Below are 22,957 nucleotides of genomic sequence, written 5' to 3'. Positions count from 1 at the left end.
CGCGATGATCAGTGCCTGGGTGTCTCCGTATGGCTTCAGATAAGGCCCATCTCCTGGCGAGCCACATCCTTTTGCTTGTAAATCGGGTTTCAACACACACCTGGTTTTGCCTGGGGGGGGGGGCTTCTAGTACAAATGGATACATTCTAACAAATATTTAATATTATATATATATATCATGCTAAAAATGGCGCGAATTATACCTGTTACACATAACACAATCTAAAACTACCCTGGCCCATCCTAAGACTATGTCCTCTTGTCCTGTCACTGGTTACCTGAGAGAAGAGGCTGACCTTCACCTGGCTACAACCTCCTTTTCTTCAAACTAAACAACCCAGCTCCCTCACCCATTCCTCAAAGGGCTCATTCTCCAGACCCTTTCTCAGCTCTGTTGCCCTTCTCTGGACTCACTCCAGCACCTCAATGTCCTTCCTGAACTGAGGGGCCCAGAACTGGGTACACTGAGGCATACACAAGGTGTGGCTTCACCAGTTCCAACTACACTTCCCTAGCCCCACTGGACAACATCGCTGATACAGGCCAAAGGTTTCGACTTCCCCTTTTTTAAGTAGTCATTCTGCCAAAACCTACATTAGACCCCCACCACCTTGGCCATCTGACCCTTCAGGTTCACCCCCATGCCCACCCTCCATCTCCTCCAGGCTGAACAGTCCATGTGACCTCAACTGCTCCTTTTAAGTCTTCTCCTTAAGGCCTTTCATCATCTTCGTTGCCCTCCTTTGGATGCTCATTAAAAGCTTTATATCCTTCTTACATTGTGGTGCCCAAAACTGCACACAGGCCTCAAGGGGAGGCCGCTCCAGTGCAGAGCAGAGCGGGACAATCCCCACCCTTGCCCGGCTCTGCCATGCTGTGCCTGATGCCCCCCAGGACAGGGCTGGCCCTCCTGGCCCCAGGGCACACTGCTGACAGCTGTTTCTTCCGTCTGCCCGGAGCAGTGTCCGCGCCCTGCGCTGCCCGCTTAGCTTTGCTCCCGCCCACCCGAGCTCCAAACGCCCCGGGCACCGCCAGCCCTCCCAGCGCCCGGGGCCGCTCCGCGCTCACGGAGCGGGCTGAGCCTCGCCGGCCGCCGTGGAACGCGGCGCCTGCGCAGAGCCGGCGCGGCCCTGCCGGCCATGGCGCTCCGCGCGGGAGGCCCGGCGCTGGCGCTGCTGCGGGGCCGCCTGCGCCTCCCCGGGCCCGGCGCCCGCGGGCACGCCCGGCTCGGCCGCTCCGGCGCCGCCGCGCAGCCGGCTGCCGAGGAGCCGGGGGAAGGTAGGGACGGGTCGCCGGGCCTCGCTGCATTCGCCGCGGGCCTCGGTGCCGCTGTGCCGGGGGGCGCGGGGAGGGGAGCGGCCGCCTGCCCCGCTCGGCCCCACCGGAGGCGCCGGGGCTACGCCCGCGTCCTGGGCGTGAGGAGCCCCGCAGGGCAGCCCGGCCGGGCAGTGGGGTCGGCCTGTGCTGTCTGGGGCTGCAGCCCAGGGGGCCAGAGTCCGCTGTCAGTGCCCGGGACGCGGCTTGTTAAATCCCAGCTAGAGGTGAATCGAGCGACGGGGCTCATCCCGAGAGACCCCCTCAAAAAGGCACAGGAACGCTGTGTGTTTAGAACAAGCCGAGAACTAGTGAGGGGTGTCTATTGCTGCTGTGCATCAGTGCCATGCTCAAAACTGTGCAAAGGACAGCAGCACCAGAAGAAGTTGTGAGATTACATCATCTCTGTAGTGGCTAAACATGTACAGTTAGTAAATCAGGCAGAAATCACAGCCATTCTGGCCTAATGCAGACCTCCTGGTCTGTGTCACCCATCCATGGGACTTGTCTTTTATGCATCTTGGTCACTTCATCCTTCTCTGTTTCCATGGAAACTGATATTTACCATCTTCATAAATTGCTTCTTTAGTTTTCTGATTAAAAATTCTAGTATAAAACTTGGCCGTTGAGAGAACTACTGTGGTTATTATTTGCAGCAGTAAATAATACTGTTGAGAGCTCAGTAAAGTTATAAAATGAAATATTTTTTTTTAAATAAATGCTATCAAGTAATACTGACAGCTATCATGTAATGATATTTAGTTTTCTTGAGGCCACAATATCCCATGGTTTCTTCAAAACCAAAAACAGAATAAAGAGCTCTCTACTGAATATCCCTGTGGCAGATGGTAGCTGCTGGGAAATGCTCCTCAGCTTCCCAATCCAAATGCCAAAAGGGAAATATTAACAGGCAACAGCTTCACGGGTTCTGCTGGTGTGATGTGGTCAGTGGATTAGTTTGAAAGCTATGCAGGGAAGTGATCATGATTTCAGATTTGGGAGATGTTCCCCTTGCCTGTATGGAAAGAGGGGAAAAAAGTTCCATGTTTCTGGATGTTCAGCATGTCTCGATTCCATGTGAATTCTGGAGGCTGTCAGCAGCAGTACAGATTGCCAGTGGTGTGATGAGATATGACTGGTCTGTGGGTTTATTGCACTGGAGTAGATGAAAGTGTATTATTAAGTGAAAATTTTGAGTAGGTGTTTACTGTAAAGGGAGCTGCTGAGTTGTAAAAATAGCAACTGTTGAATTGTTCCAAAGTGCTAGTTTTGTGGTAGTTCAGAGAGACTGTCATTTCAGTGAGGCTTGCCAAAGGTCTAGTCCTGATTCACAGCCTAGCTGGCATTTCCTGACTCTTTTAAATGTGATAAGTTTTTTGATGGTGAGCAATAAATTAAAGAACATGTATTATGAAGCTTCCTGTGCACCAAGGGAAGTCAGATTTGTTTTCTTCCTACCTTTCCTACTCCTTGTTATTACAAATGTATGCATTTGAGAGAGAAATACACTTACATTTCTTTCTTTCATTCATTCTCCATTGTCCTTCATTCATTCTTCATTCTTTTCATTTTTATTGTCATGATCTTGGAGAGCCAGGACAAACTTTTGTTCAGTTGTTCAATCCAGAGGAAGAGATTAAGTGTACTGAAACCAGCCATACATCTTTCTGTTTATGTAGAAAAGCCTTGTTGCTTGTTTCTTCTCACAGATGCTGAAGTCAGTACCAGAAAGAAGACATTTGCTGAAGTCCAAACAGAACGACTGGATCAAGCTGAGCGGACTGTTTTAATTAAGTGCCCATCAAAACTTAATGAAAAAAAATTATTGCAGTACTTAGCCAGTCATGGGAATGTTAAGAGTCATTTCTTTTTTGAAAATCGTGTAAGTAATTAATGATGTAAGCTAAAATCTACACCTAGATGAAAAGAAGTACCAGAAAGAAAATTTGGATAAGGCCTCATACATAAGTTAAGCAAATAATATACACTTAGTGTATTAAATTAGTTTTTGTCTGTGCTAATGCTCACAAGTTGCTGAGCAGTTGATTTTTATTCATAAGTCAACTAAACAACACCTCTAAGGAATAGCCAGCAACCTGTTTTGCACTAAATCTTTGAAACTTTCATATAGCACCATTCATTGTTTTGACAATAGCAATAGCTCTTTTAGACGTGTTTCTGGAATATTTCAGTTGTGAAGATGAATATAGTTCAGAACTTTTATATTAAGTGCTTGCTGTCAAGAATAGCAGATCTTAAATACTTATAATCTCTCGTGAAAATCATCTAAAATGTTTTGAGATATGGAACCTAGCATTTGACTTCAGGGCTGTCATATTAATCTGTCTCAGGAGCCCCAGGAACATCTGAGTAGTATCAGTACAATGAGTTCAAGCATTGCATGCATTTATCTCACCCTGTATTTCCATTCTTAATGTTTTAGGGCATCAGTGCTTTAATAGAGTTTTCAGAAAAGAGCAGTATAGCCTCGTTGCAGGATGCTGTTGGGATCCCAAGTGCTTCAGAGCATCATGTTGTCCCATTTAAATCAAGACTTTTTACTTTCACACTGAAAAACCCAGTGAGTCAACACGTTGAAGAGACACCACTTCACCTCTCTCCTCAGTGTCACATTCCAGTGAAAGACCTTATTGAAAAGCTTTGTCTTGCAGACAGCGTAAGTAGAGGTTTCCAGATCTCTCTTAATTAAAAATAAGGCATGTTTATTTCTGATTTGCAACTGGTCCTGTGAAACTTAAAAAGCTATTTATTTTTATTAAAAAAGGTAACATATTAGCATTTTATGTGAGTGGTTCCTGAAGTAAATTAAATGAAGTTTAATTGAAGTAAATAAATGAAATTATTTATTTTAATTATGAAAATAATTTCTCTGTATGAAAGAAACATTTTTTAAATTTTGAAAAATAACCTTCTAATTGCATTGATAGTAAATAGATGAAAATATATGTTAGAAGATGGGTCATTGTATTTTTACAGTGTTTATTTTCTGAACTAGATAAGCAGTCAGATGTACATTCTACTGAATGAGTATCAGCTTACAGAAGAAAACATCAAGCTGCGATTTCTGGCCTGTTCTTTGGTTCGGGATTTTGCACGTGCATATTTCCCTGACAGCACGGTAAAGCCGTTTGGCTCTTCAGTCAACACGTTTGGCAAACTGGGATCTGATGTGGACATGTTTTTGGACTTCCGTGATACAGGAAAGCATGCTACAAAAATGGTAAGGTTGTGCTGTGCATCTTCAGTTTGTTGGATTTCTTCAACCGAGCAGCTCATTTGCTGTTTCACACACAGGAATCAGTTTATTTTTATTTAGGTTTTAAGTGGGCTATAAAGTGTGAACAAGTTTATTTGAATGTTTGGATCTGAAGACTTTCAAAAACTGAATGTGACCTGGACGCGATGTTCTTTGCAATAGGAAGAAAATGACTTGGTACTTACATAAACTTTGCACTATTAGGGTGAATTATGCTATGAAGAAAACCCTCATCCTCCAAAATTGTTTCAGCAGAGTCAGACCTTCCCATTCTATTGTCATGTTTTCTTCTCTGTAGCTTCTGTGCTTCAGCCATGCTCTGTTAAAGCTTGGCTTTGTTTTTTAGGGTCCTCTATGTTCTAAAGCAAAGTAAGTTTGTGCATGTGTGCACATCTGCATTTTGGAAGGATTGTCATGTTCTTTTCCTTACCTTAAAGAGATGACTTTATACTCCAGGAGAGATTAGGTACTGGGGTGTATATATATTTATAGGCACATATTGAGTGTGGGCAGGTGTGAAAGCTCAGGGCGTGGGATAGTCATGGTGAATACTTACAGGTCACCGAGTCTGAATGAATAATCAAGTAAGTGATTCTTGTGTTGTGAAAACTTTTCTTTTTACTTGTGTGTTGACAGATAGTTTGGAAAAAAATGTTTAAGCTGTTGGGAAAAACTGTTTAAGTTTGGGAGAAAAGTTTTAAGCCCATTGTCTTTTAAGTTTTCCTTAGAAGACAATGGGCTTAAACTTTTGAAGATTGAAATTTCTCTCAGCTTTTCTGTACAATTTGTATATTGCTGTGTAGGTTACTTTTAAAGAAATAATCCTTCAAATGTATATAGTTTTTAGTATTACTGCAGTGATAAATCACAATGAAAGCAAATATGTCAGCTGAAGAAAAGGACTGTTGTGTGTGTGAAGTGCTAAAATCTTTATGTTTAAAGGTGCCTCTTAAATTTTGAAGGAATAACTTTCAAGTATAAAATGTCTATTTTCAAAGCATGTTTGGTAACTAGCTGTTTTCTTTAATAGGTATCCTTTGTGGAGCTAGAAGTTCTATTGTGAAATGTAGAGTGTTTGATGATGAGTGAGTTTACTAGCAGCTGTGATTAACTGTGAATGGCTGAGAGACTTGCTACTCTAGGGAGACAAAGGGGAGGTAGCTTTAGTTACAAGGTGATTTAGTGGCAGTGGAAAAGGTGTGTTCTGATTTCTTCACTTCTGTAGCCTTTCAGGAGGTGCCAGCAATGAGGAGGATCAGGCATTTCAGCCTGATATTTACATGAAATAACTGGTTTTGAGCCTTATGGCAAACTGATTACTAATTGTAATTTAAGAAAAGGGGCAGAAGTGGGAACATTCTTTACCAAGAGTGACTGCTAAACCACAGATAGGACGTTTTTAACCCCTGGGCAGTTTGAGAGATTAGGGAATGACTTAAAACAGGGCTCCGTGATATTTTAGAGTAGCAGTTTTTGTTAAACTGTTGTGCTTCTTGCTTAGGTTACTGTATCAGTTTACTGAAAAGTAACTTTATTTTTAATAATAGTTTCATATTTGCTGTTATCTACATGACAAGAACAGGGGAAGAACCACAGGGTTGGGGCAAGTGTATCAGTACTTCATACCCCCCTAGCTAGCACCAAAGCTGTATATGAAGGTTCATTTAATTGCTAAGAATATCTACTTTATCATTATAAAACAGTCTTCATTCAGTTTTTGAGAAATAGTGAGGTGCTGTCCAGAAAGGCCCATTGTGGTTTTTGTCACAAATATAAATATCAACACCAGCCCACCTACAGGTCAGCTGAGTACCCATCTTTATCTTTCCTGTTAACTGTCTCAATGTTGATAGTTGCAGGCTCCTTTCACTTAGGGCCAGCCCTACTGTAGCATGCAGGCACACAGCCAGATGGGATTAGGGACTGCTCTCCTGGCATGTTCCACCACACGTGCTGCTGGCAGGATGGGAGCGGGAACTGTCACCTCGGTGATTGCCAGAGAAACTCAGAAATTCAGCCCCTGAACTTACCTTATGGGAAAAGCTGCAAGGTCCATAACTTCTGAATTGTTTCACCTGTCTGTGAGGTCATTAATTTGTGGACAACAGAAGTAATGTACTTGGTATCTCACTTACTGTTACATCACTGTAATTTTATTTGTACAGTATGCATTCACCCATGGCATGTTCCAAGGGGGAGGATGTCAGTGTCAAGTATAGGATTAGCAAATAACATTAGCTGATGTCTTAAAAACACAAGATTATTACAAAAACAGTGATTTCACAGGTATTTTATTGAGGTAAAAACTACAAATATTGCAAATCAAAATACGAAGACCTACAGAGAAGTTAATTTCTGATGTTAGAATATATCTTCACAATGTTTTTGTCTTTCAGGGAAGACAAAAAAAAATTGCATGAAGTATTTTTTTTAAGTCTTCCAGAATCGTATCTTAATTTTGAACAATTTAAGTAATTTGCATGCTAAATTTTTAAACTTTTTTTAAATGAAAAAGATATTTTTTCTTACACTGCTAATTGATTTACTAATAATGTATTGTTCTTTGACGATTTGACATGGAATTACTAACAGTTTGAAATTATTGATATTTGGTTGTGTTGCCCCTCTGTAATTGTATGCTCCTCTTTGCAGTCAGAGCATTTATGCTCTCCTGGTAATTCCAGAACTACGTTTTTTGCCAGTAATGAGATGTAGTACTGTTATACTTCTGTTTGAATATGTAGATTTATAGTAAGTTGATCACTATTAGCCTGGAAAAATTGAATCACCAGAAGAGAATGTAAAAGAGAGAGCAATATGTTTTTACCTATTTAACCTTGGGTGAACTGCTTTGAATAATTCTTGTCTTTCAGTTCCAATTGTACAAACTCCTTTGCAAATTGCCGTGGTCTTTCAGAAGTATTTTTAAATGTCTCTTTTGTTTGAGAGCTAACAGCTTGCTTTTAAAATTTTGTGTTAGAAAAAAGGTCCATTTGAAATGGAGTATCAGATGAAAAGATTACCATCGGAAAGATTAGCAACTCAGAGGATTCTTTCTGTGATTGGTGACTGCCTTGATAATTTTGGTCCTGGGTGTGTGAATGTACAGAAGATACTCAATGCCCGCTGCCCTCTGGTGAAATTTTCCCATCAGCCAACAGGATTCCAGTGTGATCTGTCAGTGAGCAACAGGTGAGACCTGGTTTTAAAAAGTTTGCAGAGAATTCTGAAAGTGCTCTGAAAACCTGTAATATCAACTCTTTACTCCTCTCTTTTCTGTGTTCTTAACAAATGTGAATGTTGGCTCTGGAAGTAAAAAGGATATTTTTTGACTTCTAGAGGTTAGAGTTTGATGTCCTTAAGTTGTCTTTCTCCAACATGGGAAACACTTGCTAGCTGAAGCTGAAGACTCAAAAACCAGTCTGTAAAAGAAGGTTGGCTTACAAAACAGGAAAGAAGGCAGTCAGTGTTCATTAGCCATTACTTCCCCTCAGCATATGTACAGCCTTTCTTGATTGCTTTTCAGATTAAGCAGCTCCGGAATGTTAATTTTTAGGGATTTTGCTTTTATTTATTTTGGTGTCCTTTCTTTCTTCTTAAGGGCCTGCATAGCCCTGTTTGCTGGGAAGATGCCCCGCATGCCAAGGGAATTCCCGCGTCGGTGAGGGGAGCGTGCGGCGTTCCTGCCGTGCGAGGCCGCTCGCAGCACTGCCCGCTAGGGGGCGCCGGCTGCCCAGAAATGCCCCTCAGGGCCGCTCGGTGACGGCCCGGCGCAGAAATGGCTCTGCTGCCCCTCGTGTGCTTCTGCTGTCCCGTGTTTTCGTCAGAAACAACCCCCTCACTGCAGGAAACCACTCTAGCATAAGTGTACATAGCCGAAAATGAGTTACTGACCCTTTTCATTGTTGTTGGGGAATATAAAAATATGAGTGATTATTATTCAGGATAAAAGTGACAGGACCCAAGGGAATGGCCTCAAGTTGTGTTTGGGGAGATCTAGGTTGGATATTAGGAAAAGGTTTTTCAGAGGGTGGTTGGGCACTGGAACAGACTCTCCAGGGAAGTGGTCAGAGCACTGAGCCTGACAGAGTTCAAGAAGCTTTTTGACAATGCTCTCAGCATGCTCATGGTGTGACTCTGTGACACTTGGGGCTGTCCTGTACAGGGCCAGGAGTTGGACTTTGATGATCCTTGTGGGTCACTTCCAACTCAGATTATTTTGTGTTTCTGTGATACGAGTTTTAGTGCAGTTCTGTGATTTGTCTGCATCAGATACAATCAGATCTGATACACTCAGTTTTCTGAATTACCCAAAGATCTGTTTCAGAAAATGCAGGAGTTGTTAAGGCAATATTGAACAAGTTTCTTACAATGAAATTACTTCTCTATATTGCAGCCAAGTGAAAGTCAGCATGTAGTTCTGTACAAGCTTCCTTGTAACTCACTGCTGATAGTTGGGCTGGTTGGGACTGCACATCTTGTCTTTTTATAATTTTTATTAGAAACAAATCTCTCTGGACACCATAAAGCACCTCACAGCTGAAATTTAAGAAGCCTAGGTGTTACAAAATTTTGACCTAGTAAATGTCCCCACAAGGCTATCCTGAATTTTTAGATCAACTTTTAGCACTTCAGGCTAAAACTGAACCAAAGTAAGTTTTGCTTTCATATTGTACTTCCATTTTTTTTGTACTTTTTCTTGCCCTCTCATTTGTATGATACATGAATGGTTGTATAACAGCATGATAAAGGAGATCAAAAACTGATCCATCTGAAAACCTTTATCCTTCCAGATTAGTTGTTTTTTTCAGCTCGACTAAGCAGTAATCATTTGAAAATTACCAAACGGACTTGTTTTGTGGATTTCATTGTCTGTCTGCACTTAGGTTATTTTTCAGTGCAGCGTTTTACTACTTTTTAGATAAAAGCAGTAAAAGAAGTTCTAGTTGAATTTTATTATATGTTAGGATAGAGATATTATCTAACATACCAAAGGCACTTGTGGTTGGATTATGTTTTTTCACCTCAGTTCTGCATAGTTTGACTTCACAGTACTTGATGGTGTTTTCTTTATTTTGGGGTTTTTTCCTCCCACTGTGATGTGGAAATGTGCAAATGCATATTATTTACCCAGAACGGTATCATTCTTACTGTGAAAAATTACCAGGTATTTAATCCCAGATAATTCCAGGCATTCCAACCTAAACCATTCTACTATTCTGTGATTATCTTCTGTTTTTTAAAATGTATAAAAGTTTTTTTTTTTTAATGAAAACTCCCTTCTCTTATAATGAACAATGAATACTGCATCTGATACTTTATAGTTCTGTCATCATTTCCATGTCTTCCCATTTCTTCTTCAGCATTGCAATAAGAAGTTCAGAACTGTTGTATATTTATGGCTGTCTTGATTCCCGTGTACGAGCGTTAGTGTTCGCTGTACGATGCTGGGCCCGTGTTCATGGGCTTACAAACAGTGCTCCTGGTACCTGGATTACAAACTTCTCCCTGACCATGATGGTCATGTTTTTTCTGCAGAGGAGATCGCCGCCTATCATTCCAACACTAGACCAGCTTAAAGAACTGGCAGGTAAGCACAGCTGTTTGTGTTTATTGCAGTTCATTGTTTATTGCACATTTGTTTCATCTAAAGTGATAAATAAACCCAAGCAATTTCTTTATGCTCTCAAATAATAATGAATATTATTAGTGTTTTAAATTTGAGGGAATACACAAGTTTTACATGTATTTTTTAGTGAAAATAACACATCTTTAAAGGCACAATAAATCCCTTTTTAATACAATACCAATTCAATTTAGAGGGGTTAGACTTATTCTGTCCCTTAGATAATGTAATTTACTTGTTCAGTGCTCCTATGCTGAATTTTTTTAAATATTGTTATTTAGAAGACTTGTAGGGTCTTGGAACATTTCTGGAGTTAAGGATTTTGTGCAGATTGATATGATGTGTATTTTTTTATAGCTACCAAATGCTTAAAAGAAAGGCTGTGTTTTCTCCTCCTAATTTGTAATATCCTTGAGACTGTTCAGGCCCTTTGCAAATAATTATTGTATCTCCACAAACAAGCTGTTCTGGAGGTTCCTTAAACAGCATTCAGGGTGTGTTCTCTTGAGTGAATCATATGAAAGCATTGAGAATGACACCCCAAGTTCTTGATTCCTTACTCATGTCTTCTGCTTATTGACATGATTCCTTGGAAGCTTTGAGTGCTTGAAGGGGAGAAAAAGGTCTGTGTTCAGTTGCTTTAAAATAATTTTAACCATTTCCATCAGAATTCTGTAGAAATGTTTATACATAAAACATGTGTTCTGATATTTACAAGAGTGTTCCTAGTTCTGTGAAGTTTTTCAGAAAAAGACAGTGAACGCTCTGGGTCTTTTTTTTTTTAAACCCTCATGTAGGTACTAACCTCAGGGAGTTATGCTGTTAAGTGTGTGATACTACCCTCTATGCAGAGAGACCCTGTTTGTTACTTGTAAGAAGTATTTTCAGAGATACGAAGGTATCATTTATCTTAGTCCTGTAGGATTTTAAAAATGTGTCATTTGTTCATGATGCTTTTCCTTTGCCCGTCTATGGACTTCTTTCTTTTAATTTTTTTACCACTTAATTTGAATCTTAACCTAAAAGTTCACTTGTGAATTCCTAATTTGATTTGTGTAATATGGTAGCATTGATTTCAGTTTATCTGAATTTTATTAAATACAATGCCATTTTACTATTTATTACTTCAAAATATGCCCACAATTTTTCTTTCAGAAGAAAAAGACAAGCATATAATTGGAGGATATGATTGCTCATTTGTTAGTGATTTAAGGAAGATACAACCTACAAAAAACACAGAAACACTTGGTAGGTAGATCTTCATAAATTTTGTTTATTTCATGACCACCATGAAAACAAACGTTTCCTTAATGTTACTGATGACTCTTGTTTTTCTTTCCCCTTAGATGTATTGTTGGGTGAGTTTTTTGAATATTTTGGAAACTTTGATTTCAGAAAGAATTCCATAAATCTTCGAAAGGTAAATGGATATTAATTGCTCATCATTATCAGTTGAATCTCTCTCTCTGCCATTTGACAAACTGCATATGCTAAGCAACAATTTCTGTCATCTTTAATTATATCTAAAAAAACATTTATATGGAAACAGAGTTCTTTCTGTGAAGGAGGAGTGTTTTCCTCTTGGAGCCCAGTAATTTACAATACCATTAATAACGTTTACAGTGTCGTTACTTGGATATGCTGGAAAGCAGAAAGTGATGCAAAGCTAGTGTGATTTTGATGAAAAGCCCTGTAATAAATGTGGCAGTTTTAAAAAGTCGAAGCTCTTTTGCTTCTGTGGGAGGAAATCTTTTAAAATGTCATGATGTCTGTCATAGTAAAAGTCTGCGACAGACCCTGTGAGCTGACAAGATTCACATTTAAAGTTGGGAGTCCAGACCCAACTAGAGCCTACATTAAAACTTAGAGCTGAATTTTGGCTATGCTTTTGACACTGCAGTTTGTATCAGCCTTCAGTAACTGTACTGCAGCTCAGTGAGCATGCCATAGCAAGATAATTCTATGCTAGCACTTCAGTTTGCTTTACATGTTTAAGTCATCCTGTTGATCTGTGTGTGCATGCAGGTATAATAGGAAAACATGAAAATGTAACCTCCATAACTCACACCTGTTCCTGCTGAGCTGCTTCCAGAATGGAGTTTCAATGCCACATTGCTGTGTGGATGCTCATTTGTTCTCTTTCCTGTTTGGGCATTGTAGATCACTGGCTAAAGAGCCCTTTTTGCAGCTTGATCCTAGAAACTGATTTATTAGGTGGATAACTTCTCTTTGCTGTTAAACCTGAAAAAGGCAAGCAAAAACTCATTTGGAGCCTGAGCTATTCATCGGAGGTGTCTGGGCTGCTGCTGTTTCTCTGACAGTGCTCTTGGCCCCGGGGCAAGTGTATGTAAGGAGTATGTAGACACTTTCTGGACCAGTAGGAGATGGTGGATTCCTGCTAGAGCTTGTGCAGAGGTTCTGCTATACAGAACCAGTCAGCTCAGAAACACTGATAAGCATGAGATGGAAGTGCATTTAAATAATGAACTCCATAGTTGTCGGCTATTTGTGCTGTACTATACCAGGTGCCTAACAGTGGATCATGACCTGAATAGCTCTGTGCTTAAAAGACAGACCAAACTGTGAGGAATTTCAGCTAATGAAGCAATCTTGTTCACTTACACTAGCACTGTGAGCTCTCTGAACAGTGTGGGAGAAATGGTTTGAACATTTTAAGTGCATGCAGTATTTTATCAAACTGGGCTGTGCAGGTTAATATGACACACTGATGCTGTCCATTCTCAAGTGGAATTAAGAGTAGGAGGTTGCAGTAGGTGAAGTCTGAGGATTGTTGGACAGCAAATGGGAGAATGGCCACAAAGATAGGTTAAGCTGTAGTTGTGTGTTCTTTACCTTGAAGGATATCTAAGTTGAATGTGGCAAAGAAAAGCACCACTGAGAGGATTCAGAGAACAGGAGTAATACAGTCAAGTTGACCGGAAAATTAACTTGATTAATAATGACTGGGTGTTTTGTAAAATGTTCTCTAATAGGTCAAAACACTTTTAATCCTAATGTAATAACTCAAGTGATTCATTATTTGCTCAGCCTATAATGTATATATGCAATTTTGGCTTTTTCTTTACGCTGTCTGCAGGGAAAGGAAGTAAATAAGCCTGAGTCGTCTCCTCTTTATATCTGGAATCCCTTTGAACAAGACCTTAATATCAGCAAGAATGTTAATCAGCCACAGCTGGAGAAATTTATAGCTATGGCCAGAGAAAGTGCCTGGATTTTACAGAAGGAAGATAAAACTCAGCAAATGATCAATAAAGAACCTTGGGGACTGGCAGCTCTACTGATACCATTTGGAAAAAATAATTCCAGCAAGATGAAGAATAGGATGAAAGGAATAGGAAGTGAAACAATCAGAAGCCTCTTGGACTCTTTAAAGTTAAATAATGCAAGCAGTCAACAAAAAGCAGTGGGAAAATGACTTTAAGCACAGAAACACAAAAGCTAATATTCTGTTTTAGGAATTGAATGTGACACGTAGTCCAAAGAACATTACTTTTAATATTTCTACGATGGGGAATGAAGAATCAAGCAATCTCTGTTTTTCATCATAATGATTTTTGTACAGGTCTGCATTCTTTCTGTACATTTTTCTTCTCCTTACTCCTCACTTTTCCATCTGTTTTATGAATGAAGAGTATTCAAATATAAGTTTTACAGATGCATTGTGGAAGTAGCCTTCAGTTAGGCACTCTTCTATAAAAAAAGCTGACAGGAGCAGTAAGGAAAAAAGCCTTTGGGAATTCTCTTGGCTAGCATACAAATGATATGCTAATTAAAAGCTCAAGAAACAACCACCTTTCCACAAAACTACAGTCTGAAAGAAGATAAATGTGTTGGAACCATTGTTTCCAATCCAGTCGTGTTTTGGAAGCCAGTAAAAACGAAGTGCATGTATCTATTTTTGCAGTTGTTTTCCATTCATGTAGATAGTGCCAAGACAAAATAAAAGGAATGGAATTAGATAATCGGGTGTGCAGTTTCATACAGCATTGCACCACCACAGCTCTCCAAGGATAGGGCCACTGTTTTGTGTCGGAAAAGTGGGTTTGCTCTTGTGTTTACCACCTGATTTAAAATGTCTTTAGTTAGCTCTCCTTTGTTTTCTCTACCCAGGACTGGTCTCCACCCACACTTGTTTCTTATTTTGCCTTCAGCTTCACTTTAAACCTGTATTTCAGGTTCAGGCAGGGGTTCTTGAACACCCTTCTTGCTTCATCATTCTCCCCAAAGCTGCCGCCTACCAGGTGACATCAAAGCATTCCTGCAGAGGGATCTGTCCTATGCAGAGATCCAGAGAATCACCCCAGTCTTGCCTGGGTTTTCAGATATTTAGCAGAATAGTGGCCGTCCCCCTTCCAGATCAGTTGAGCCAGCAGAGTCAATGCTTTTAACATGTTGACTTGAAACATTGAGTGCTCTTTGCATCTGCCACAAAAAGAAGTATTTTCAGAGGAAGGCAGAGAGGGGAGGGAAGGAAGGAAATGGGAAATGGAGAGCAGGCAAATATCAAACTTGAAAAGTACATTTATGAGTATTTCACCTGTCTGGTTTGAGAGCTACTCATGCATTAGACTAAATGGTAGCACTGTTAGCAATTCCACAGAGTGTTTTCTTAACAGGAATTCCATGAAGGAAATTACTGTATTCAGAGATAATCATATAAATGCAACATCGATTTTATGATTACTGTTTCATTTTCAGTACTTTTGGACTCTTTAGTGTTGCACTGGTATATGATCTTGTGTAGACTTTTTTCTAATGGTGTGATCTGAACAACTTATAAGTGTGTTTTCTCTTTTCTCTGATATATATATATTATTCATTGCAAATACTGTGGGCAATAATAATGCATACTTCCAAGTACTTGTAAAATCTGGGCAAGGAAAAGTATCTTCTAGCAGTTGGCAAACTAAAAGGTTAGACCTTCAAGTCAATTCCATAATAGTTTATTCAGAGTTTAAAATAATACTTACATGTGTCCATTTCTGATTCATAAATGTTTTCTTAAATAATGACTCACATAGTGATTATCTTGTTTGCTGAAATTAATTCTCATATTAACTTCTTCAAGATTGAGCCTTGATTTTCTACCTAAATCCTGGTACTAGAACTTGTTTTTGGAGGCTAGTATGAAGTTTATTGTAACTTGCTATTGATGCAAACACAAAACCTTTGATAGCAAGCTTGACACAGATTCTGTAAAGAGCCTGCTGCTACCTTAATCTTTGCAGAAGATTAACCAAATGGGTAATAGTGTAATAATAAAAATATGGGTTACCAGGGACAGAAGCATGCAGCAGAACTGTGGCAGTGTGTACCTAATTGCATTATATTCTCAGTGATCCACTGACATAGGTAGGAATGATTTTATAGGAATTTTGACACATGTGTACAGGACACTTGTAGAAAAATAATAGTGAATTTTGTATTTTGGTTATATGGTTGAGCCATGTTGAAACACAAGCTTAATTTGTAAATGGTTATAGATGTTCAAGCTGCTTTGTATTCCTTAAAAGGCAGGGCAGAACATGGTTACTGTACATGCAGCGCCTTTCAGCATCACTTTTCTGTTTAGACTGCCTGTCCCTTTTGGGAATAGTTCTGAACCCTTGTCATGGCTGCAGGCCATTTTCTGAGAAGACGAGAAAGAAGCCAAAAGCAGTGTTGTAGTAGTGGAATGCACAGGTTATTTTTTCAGATATCTACTAGTCGAGGGAGCTGGTGACCAGGGAGCTGAAGCCTAGAGGCTGCAAGGATCAGCTCTCATTGGTGAAGTAAATAAGCTCAGTAGACAGCTTTCCTAGAAGAGGCTGTAGCTGGAGGAGGTGGAGGGCTGACCATGAGCTTCCCTAAAGTAGGAGTTATATCCGGGGAAAAGCTGAGTGAAGCGGAAGCCACCTGTGGGAAGAGAACCAAGACTTGAGGGGGTGTATTTATGAAATCAAGAGAGATGGTATGATTATCAGTTCCTGAGGGCAGCAGTCTTAAATTGAAGATACTTAGAAACCATCAATATGGTTCTGTCACTGAAAACAAGAGCTGGATGTATGTCAAGAAAACACTATGATTATGATCTAGATTTGAGAGCTCATTCATATGCTCCAGAAACATCTAAACAATGTCTCTGCAAGAGCATGGCAGTAAGTTTTAGTTACTTCTCAAACTTGGTGTTGATCTGCTGTATTGTATGGTAGGGCTGTTTGGGAGGTCACAGGTAAGGAACCCCAGTGAATTAAAGACAATTTTGCCCCTCTGCCCCTTTCCCTCACTGGAAATACTTTTTAGTGCAAATCTCATATTTCCTGGCTCTTAAATGGTAAAGGAAACTGAAAACATTCGGAAGTTCCTTGTCCTGAGAAAATACGCTTTGGGATATTAACTTCAAAGTTAACATTTGTTGCCAGGGATTTTTATTTCCCTAGATGTTTGATGCTCACAAGTATTGCAGGAATAGGTTCTGCTGCAACTGCCACTGTTCCTCATTCCTCTATAACTTCCAGGGAATCTGTAGCCTTTGCCTGCAGTTGACTCCTGGGTGAACATCGTAGTGCCATGCTTGTGAAGATGCAGTCACAAAAGACTTCTTGCTACATTTTCTGTCTCGGGTTCTGTTCGTTAGACTTGGAATCATGGTATATTTCAGGCTGGGAGAGAACTCTGAACCTAGTCCAGTTGCCTTCTTAAGTGGTATCAGCTGTGAGATCAGACCAGGACTTTTTATCTAGTCAGACCTTGAAAATCTCCAAGGATGGAGACTGCACAGCCTGTTGTAGTGCTTGACTGTCTCCATTACTGTGGTGGGCTGGGCTGAAATATGCTGCTCCATCATTGTCACTCTTAGTGTTTTTTTTTTGGATCCGGGAACATGGTCTCAATCAAAATGCTGTCTACTACAAGTGTTCAAGCTGCTCCTTCACATAGAAAGCCCCAAGTCTTCCCTTCTTTCTCTGTCTTTCCAGAGGAATTCATATCCATCCATCACATGCAAGCCCTCCTACCATAGCTGTTATTCCCACACAGCACAAGTAGTATTAACACCACAAGGAGGTCTAGCTCCTCCTGCTTGTTCCCCAGGCTGCCACACATATGTATCTGTACATTTTAGTTGAGTACCTGTTCATAATATTTTATTATTCTTGAGGTCCCTTTTGTTCCTGTCATCCTGTATCCTTTTCTCTCGATCCATGTCCACAAGCGTGGCATAACAGGGGGTTATGGTTGTTCTATTCTTTATTCTAGCTGATTGCTTTGATATGGCCACTGTGCATATCCAGCTTACAAACTTCAGCTTCATGACACTAAATCCTGAGTAAAAATTAATTCCTAAAAGGCTCTGCAGGAAAATAAGAGGCCTTGAGTAGCAGACTGGTGTATTGCACTGGCAGAAAAGCCCCAGAAAATACGGTGCCATGCAGAGATGGTGATACAGGTGCAGAATCACCTTAGGGTACAGTGCTGTGTCTCTAGAAGCTTGTTGCTTCCACAAGTGCAGTAGTGTGGTACAGGATGCTGCTGCCCAGCAGAGCTTGTCCCACTTGGATCTGACACATCTGTGGTGCTGTGTCACTTCTAAGTCTAGAACAGTCAGGCTCTCAGCCACACCCTCACTCTGATCCATGCTTGTGCTGGTCATTGAGGAATTATGTTCTTAGAACAGAAAGTCTTCCCTCAGAGAAACAAATCTGCAAGTTCATTTTATTTTACACTCTCCAGAGGTACAGGCTGGTTTTGCTTAACAAAAATTTTTACCTTTGGAGAAAGAAAAGGTAGACAAAGAACATTATTTAAATAATTTTGCAAACAAACTAGTGAAAGGTCTGTGCCATGTTCAACTAAGAAATTTTAAGATTTCCAGCCTGGGCTGCTTTGGGGATATAATGGATCAACAATTAGGAAGCTTTTCAAAGTAATGTTGTTCACTGAAAAATTCTCTTCCAAATGCTTTCCCTTGCTTATCACAAAATTACCACCAAGGTTCTCTTCTAGTACTAAATTCTTCTAAACATCACGGGTAACTTGGGGTCAGTTTGTTTAAAACAAGGGTTAGGATTTATTTGAGGCTAACCTGTGCCTGGAGATAAAATCTCCTTCTCCATAAATCCTCTTAGTTGAAAGTCTTGATCCACTGCTTTTGCAGACCTGTTTCTCATACTTTCCTTAAGCAGAGGATTGGTTTGCTTTCTTTTGCGGGACCTCCCTGCTTCTTTTCACCCTTCCCATTGTCTTTTTATTGTATCTGACCTGTAAAAAAAGTAGTGTTTCACTTCCCCTAGTGTTTTGTGAAGCAATAGTGAATACAGCTGTATTCAAGAAACAGGTAATTTTCAAAAACGTGATTTTTTTTTACTGCTTTGTTTCTTGTGTAGACTGAATCTCCATACTGCATTTCCCATGGCTCATAGAGGAATCAATTAACTGGACTTGATGGGTCTTACCTTTATTAAACGTGTATTTTTGGGAAGTCTCCTCTGTAAAGAGACTTGTTTAACACAGTCTGTTATATTAGAAAGCAGAAGTTCCCTGCAAATTTTTGCAGGGAGGCGCTCTACCCTTCAGGATTCATTCCGTTTTCCCTTGTTGTTATGGGGAAACCATGTTCAATTTGTTTCACAGAATGACTTCAGCGACAGGTTTTTGTTCCCATGCTGAGCTTTCTTGTGCATACAGATTTGTAGTCAATGTAAACAGTGCAGCCCTCTACAGGAATTTTGCATGGAACAACTCCCAGAATATGTCTTGTAGGTATTATGCTCACAGCCCAACAGGGGAGGTAAAAGCCCCAGAAATTACTAACGCATAGCCTCTCATTTGTGGTGCTGACTCCATGAGATGGAACAATTTCCATAATTATGTATTTCTTTTTCTCATGTCGGACAGAGAAAAGACATTGCTTTCGGGCAGAGAAAAAGTAAACATGTTAGAAGTTGGATTGTTGGGGTAAAGAGCTGTAGTACTTACATTCTTTCTGAATATTTCTATCTGAGGTTTGGTTTTCTAAAGCCCTTCTCTAGGAGAAATTTCTAGAGATTTTTGGGACAAGAGAAAGAACTGGGAGAATACATAGAGGCTTTGTAGTTCAGGCAATCAGATAAATCATACTTACTATTAGATTAATTATCAAAAGTAAGTGCATAGGGGATGATAGCACGGGTAACAATCTGGCAATATCAAGTATTACTGCCTTGTCTCTTTGAACCAGTTTTCCTGCCTCAATTTTCTGTAGTCCAGTGGTGCACCACTTTCATAGAGGGATGGGATTTCAGAGAGCATTCTGAATGGAAACTATAGTATCTAATACATGGGAGGGTGAGTACTTAGCCATTGCAGTAGATAAAAAGAAGCACTACCAACCAACTCCATACTGAAATAAGATTCAGAGATTTTTTTATTCCAAAATTAAAATATATAGAATTGTTCTGTGAATCCTTAGGTGATTCATAGTTCTTCCTTTTTAAAATTGTCTTTGGACACCAATCAAAAAAGGGTTTGCTGTAATTGCTTGATGCCTGAGCTTGAAAAGTAAGGTCTCATTTGAAATGACCATGATCTGTTTTGTTGAGACATTAAAGACCTTAGTGATTACAGTTCTGCTCAAAACCCGGTGTTTAAGAGGGTTTGCATTGCAGTTGGCTTATGAATCTGGAATATTATCATTTTCAGTTATCCTAAGAATGCAAATGCTTACAGTTAGCAACAGACTTTAACACTTCTGACTGTTACAGTTAGGCTGTCATGATTTTAGTCCTTCTTTTTACTGTAGACAAAATTTTCAATCTTTGAATTGTGTTGCAGCAATTAATTTTATATTTCTTCTATGAGATAAATAATAAAGAAAAACACGTCCTTTGTATTTTTTCAGTAAGTTACTGTTCCGTTGTGCTGTTGAAATCTTTGATAAGATAAAGAATAATGTATCTGGTGCTTTCCTTCCTCAGATGCAGGCAGAGATTACTGAAATGAGGATGTATTTCAAAGAGCAATGGTTTTGAAGGTTGGTCTCTAAATGCCCCAGTCTACAGAGCTCACCAAAGAAAACAAACCCCTGAAGAAGTCAATGTCATTGTCAGCCAGCTTCAACTTACCCAACAAACATTTTTAACTTTGGGGATTTTCCAAACACAACAATTGTCAAACCAAATGCTGTCAGGTCATGGTTGGAGATGGAGCACTTCTTGCCTTCCAGAATCACTTTATGATTAATAATTTGTTTAAGTAATTGGTGGTCTGTGAAGAGTATGTCTCTGTCACTTACAAAATACAGTTTCTAATGAAGAGAGCAGAAATAGCACTTTGGATATCTGACAAACTTTGTGAGATATCACTTAATGGGAAGAGAAGAATTTTTTTCTAGCTAGATATCTAAAGTTCCTGAACCCTGTCCTGGCAAAAAACTTGCTTTTTATCCTTGTAATTTATAAAGAGGGAATACAGACATCTCTGTTTGTCTTGATTTAATTTTATCCTACATGTATAGGGTTACAAGTATGTGGCAGTTAGGCATAAGTGATAGAATTTTATGCTCCAAATGCTGGTAAGAGAGAAGCTTCAGATCACATAGATTAATGCAGGCTTCATTCAAAGACACCTAGTCCAAATCTCCTACACTTTTTTTGATCCCACCAACCATTGCAGCAGAAGACCATAAATATTAACAACTGCCAGCTGCTCAGTCGTGGTAGGGATGACTTCCCGTGGGGTTAATCTTTCTAAGTCAATGGCAACCTTTAATTGCCAAGCTGACCTAGGGACTTCTGAAGCCTGAGAATGTAAAGAATGGTTTGCCATCTTCATATCCCATTCCTAGCAAGACTTCTTCCCTCCTGAGTTTAGTAACTGCAGGACATACCCCTAATTTTTTTCTCAGATGCAGAAATAGTGAACAATTATGCTATAGCATGGCCATTTCTACTCCTCAGATTTGTGCAATGTATGGGTTTGCGTGTGTTTTTATCTAGCATCTTTATTCTGGTTTTCAAAAAAGATTGATGAACTTTTTTTGGTTGTTTTTGTTGTCCTTGGAGTTTAATAAGCTAGAGCCTTCAGAGCTGTGCTTCACTTGTTCCCATGTTTTTCCTGGCAAAGAGTAAATTTCAAAGCTGAGCCTTTTTCTGCTGGATGTTTTTCTTTTCTGTGATAAACACAAAGTATGCAGTTGGTGTCATGAGAGCAGTAGGTGCAGGATTCAGCTGACACTTCCCAGCAGAAAAGTCTCCATCTTGCCAGGCCTTTGAGGAGACATGACAATGATTCATTTTGGTGATAACACAGTAGGAACACAAGTCCAATTGTTTGCTATGTAGGTCAGAATGGGATATGTTGGCATCTCTGTTTGCAGACTTTACAATGATGTCTGGGAATGGGAAGCATGACAGCAAAAATCCTATTCTGATATAACTTAAATTGTTCTGCTGGAAGTAGTCTATGAACAGTTTGCTGTCAAATACTTGCTGTCTAGCTAGCAGAGCTGGACATTGTCTATATATGAGGAGGTTTAATTTTTCACATTAAACAGCTCATTTACTCTTAACCCAAGCTCTGCAATTAAAGTCTGTCTCTGTGCCAAGAAGAAGGCCCTTAGAAATACTCAGTCTTGCTGTTCCAGTGTGAGTTCCTTACAATGGTTGATGTACATGTACATTATGTACCTAAAAATCAGAGGAAATTGACAGTTAATTTGTTTAGCTCAGGACTTTTCTTGCACCCTTGTGCCTTTTAATGTCTGTGCTTCAGAAACTTGTTCAGCAGTCAGTTTGGGTTTTGCTTGTTCAGTCAAAACTGGCTTTGGGAATGTAATTTTTTGTAACACATTAAAACATTTTGCTGCACACCCATTGCACATCATGCAGGAAATGACATGCCTTTTTATGGGAGTCTTCAGTTCTCCCCTGATGTCTGTTCCTTCTAGGAAAGCCTCTGGTTGTTGAAGATGACGAACAAAGCTTTTCTCTTTTTCCCTATGTGAGTGATCCAATGGAGGGCCCTGGGACTGCTTTTGTTTGGTATGTTTGGATGGTGTCATTGAACTCTTTGGACCAGGCGTGTCCCCTGGCTTGTGCCTTTGCAAACACATCATGTTCTCACTTCCAGGCTTGTCCCTCTGATCCTCTGTGTTCATCACCTACATAAACAGCAGCATTACTGCTAATTCTGCTCTACAGCTAGGAGAAGCTGAGGCACCTTCCTATTTTGAGGAGAACTTTTTCCCAAATGATTCATCTCCTTTAAATTAACTGTCAGTTTCTTCTCATATCAGGGGGAGAAATGTGAAATACCTTACAACATTGCTCAAATATATGTTGTGACAAACATTACAGCCAAAACCATACTTTTTTTTTTTAGGTTCTTCACCACATAATATTCAAGGAAAAATATTCTCTTTGTCACATGTCTTGAGAGCTGAATCGATTTTTTGAAGCATTTGGAGGTAGTGTTGCAAGATGGGAGATCAGACCATGTACTATTTTTTTCTTTTTGAAAGAAGGAAATAAATCCTAAAGGCTGGACATAATGTTGTCTGTGATCATACTTTGTCTTGGCATGTTTATTAGCACAATGTAGACTTTTATGAAACTGTTCTCCTCCCTCTCCTAAGCATTTATAACAATTACTTTCTCTGGGGTTCTGTTGGTTATCTTATAAAAATCTGTCTCATACAGGAAGGACACCCAGTCAGGTGATAATAAGTTTGAAATAACAATATGAGCAATGATTTGAGCTTGCAA

The 22,957-nt window shown here is 39.8% G+C and overlaps 1 protein-coding gene across 1 annotated transcript; it reads left to right on the top strand.

Moving 5' to 3' along the window:
- Positions 1–1,139: 1,139 nt before the first annotated feature.
- MTPAP (mitochondrial poly(A) polymerase) lies at positions 1,140–22,755 on the top strand. The gene is made up of 9 exons (XM_053943569.1): positions 1,140–1,278; positions 3,024–3,196; positions 3,758–3,991; positions 4,331–4,555; positions 7,572–7,783; positions 9,955–10,181; positions 11,373–11,465; positions 11,564–11,637; positions 13,315–22,755. Exons 1-9 carry the CDS (start codon positions 1,140–1,142, stop codon positions 13,651–13,653), a joined length of 1,716 nt encoding a protein of 571 aa, XP_053799544.1. The 3' UTR covers positions 13,654–22,755.
- The last annotated feature ends 202 nt before the right edge of the window (positions 22,756–22,957 follow it).

Source organism: Vidua chalybeata, chromosome 1 (assembly GCF_026979565.1).
Source record: "Vidua chalybeata isolate OUT-0048 chromosome 1, bVidCha1 merged haplotype, whole genome shotgun sequence".
NCBI classification, from domain to species: domain Eukaryota; kingdom Metazoa; phylum Chordata; class Aves; order Passeriformes; family Viduidae; genus Vidua; species Vidua chalybeata.
This window is presented reverse-complemented; position numbering and strand designations above follow the sequence as displayed.

Bases quoted from the DNA above. Each gene is read 5' to 3' on its own strand.
- MTPAP (XM_053943569.1), top strand. From the start codon at position 1,140: ATGGCGCTCCGCGCGGGAGGCCCGGCGCTGGCGCTGCTGCGGGGCCGC. The intron at 3,992-4,330 runs GTAAGTAGAGGT...TTTCTGAACTAG, and splicing joins AGCTTTGTCTTGCAGACAGC to ATAAGCAGTCAGATGTACAT. The intron at 11,466-11,563 runs GTAGGTAGATCT...CTTTCCCCTTAG, and splicing joins AAAAAACACAGAAACACTTG to ATGTATTGTTGGGTGAGTTT.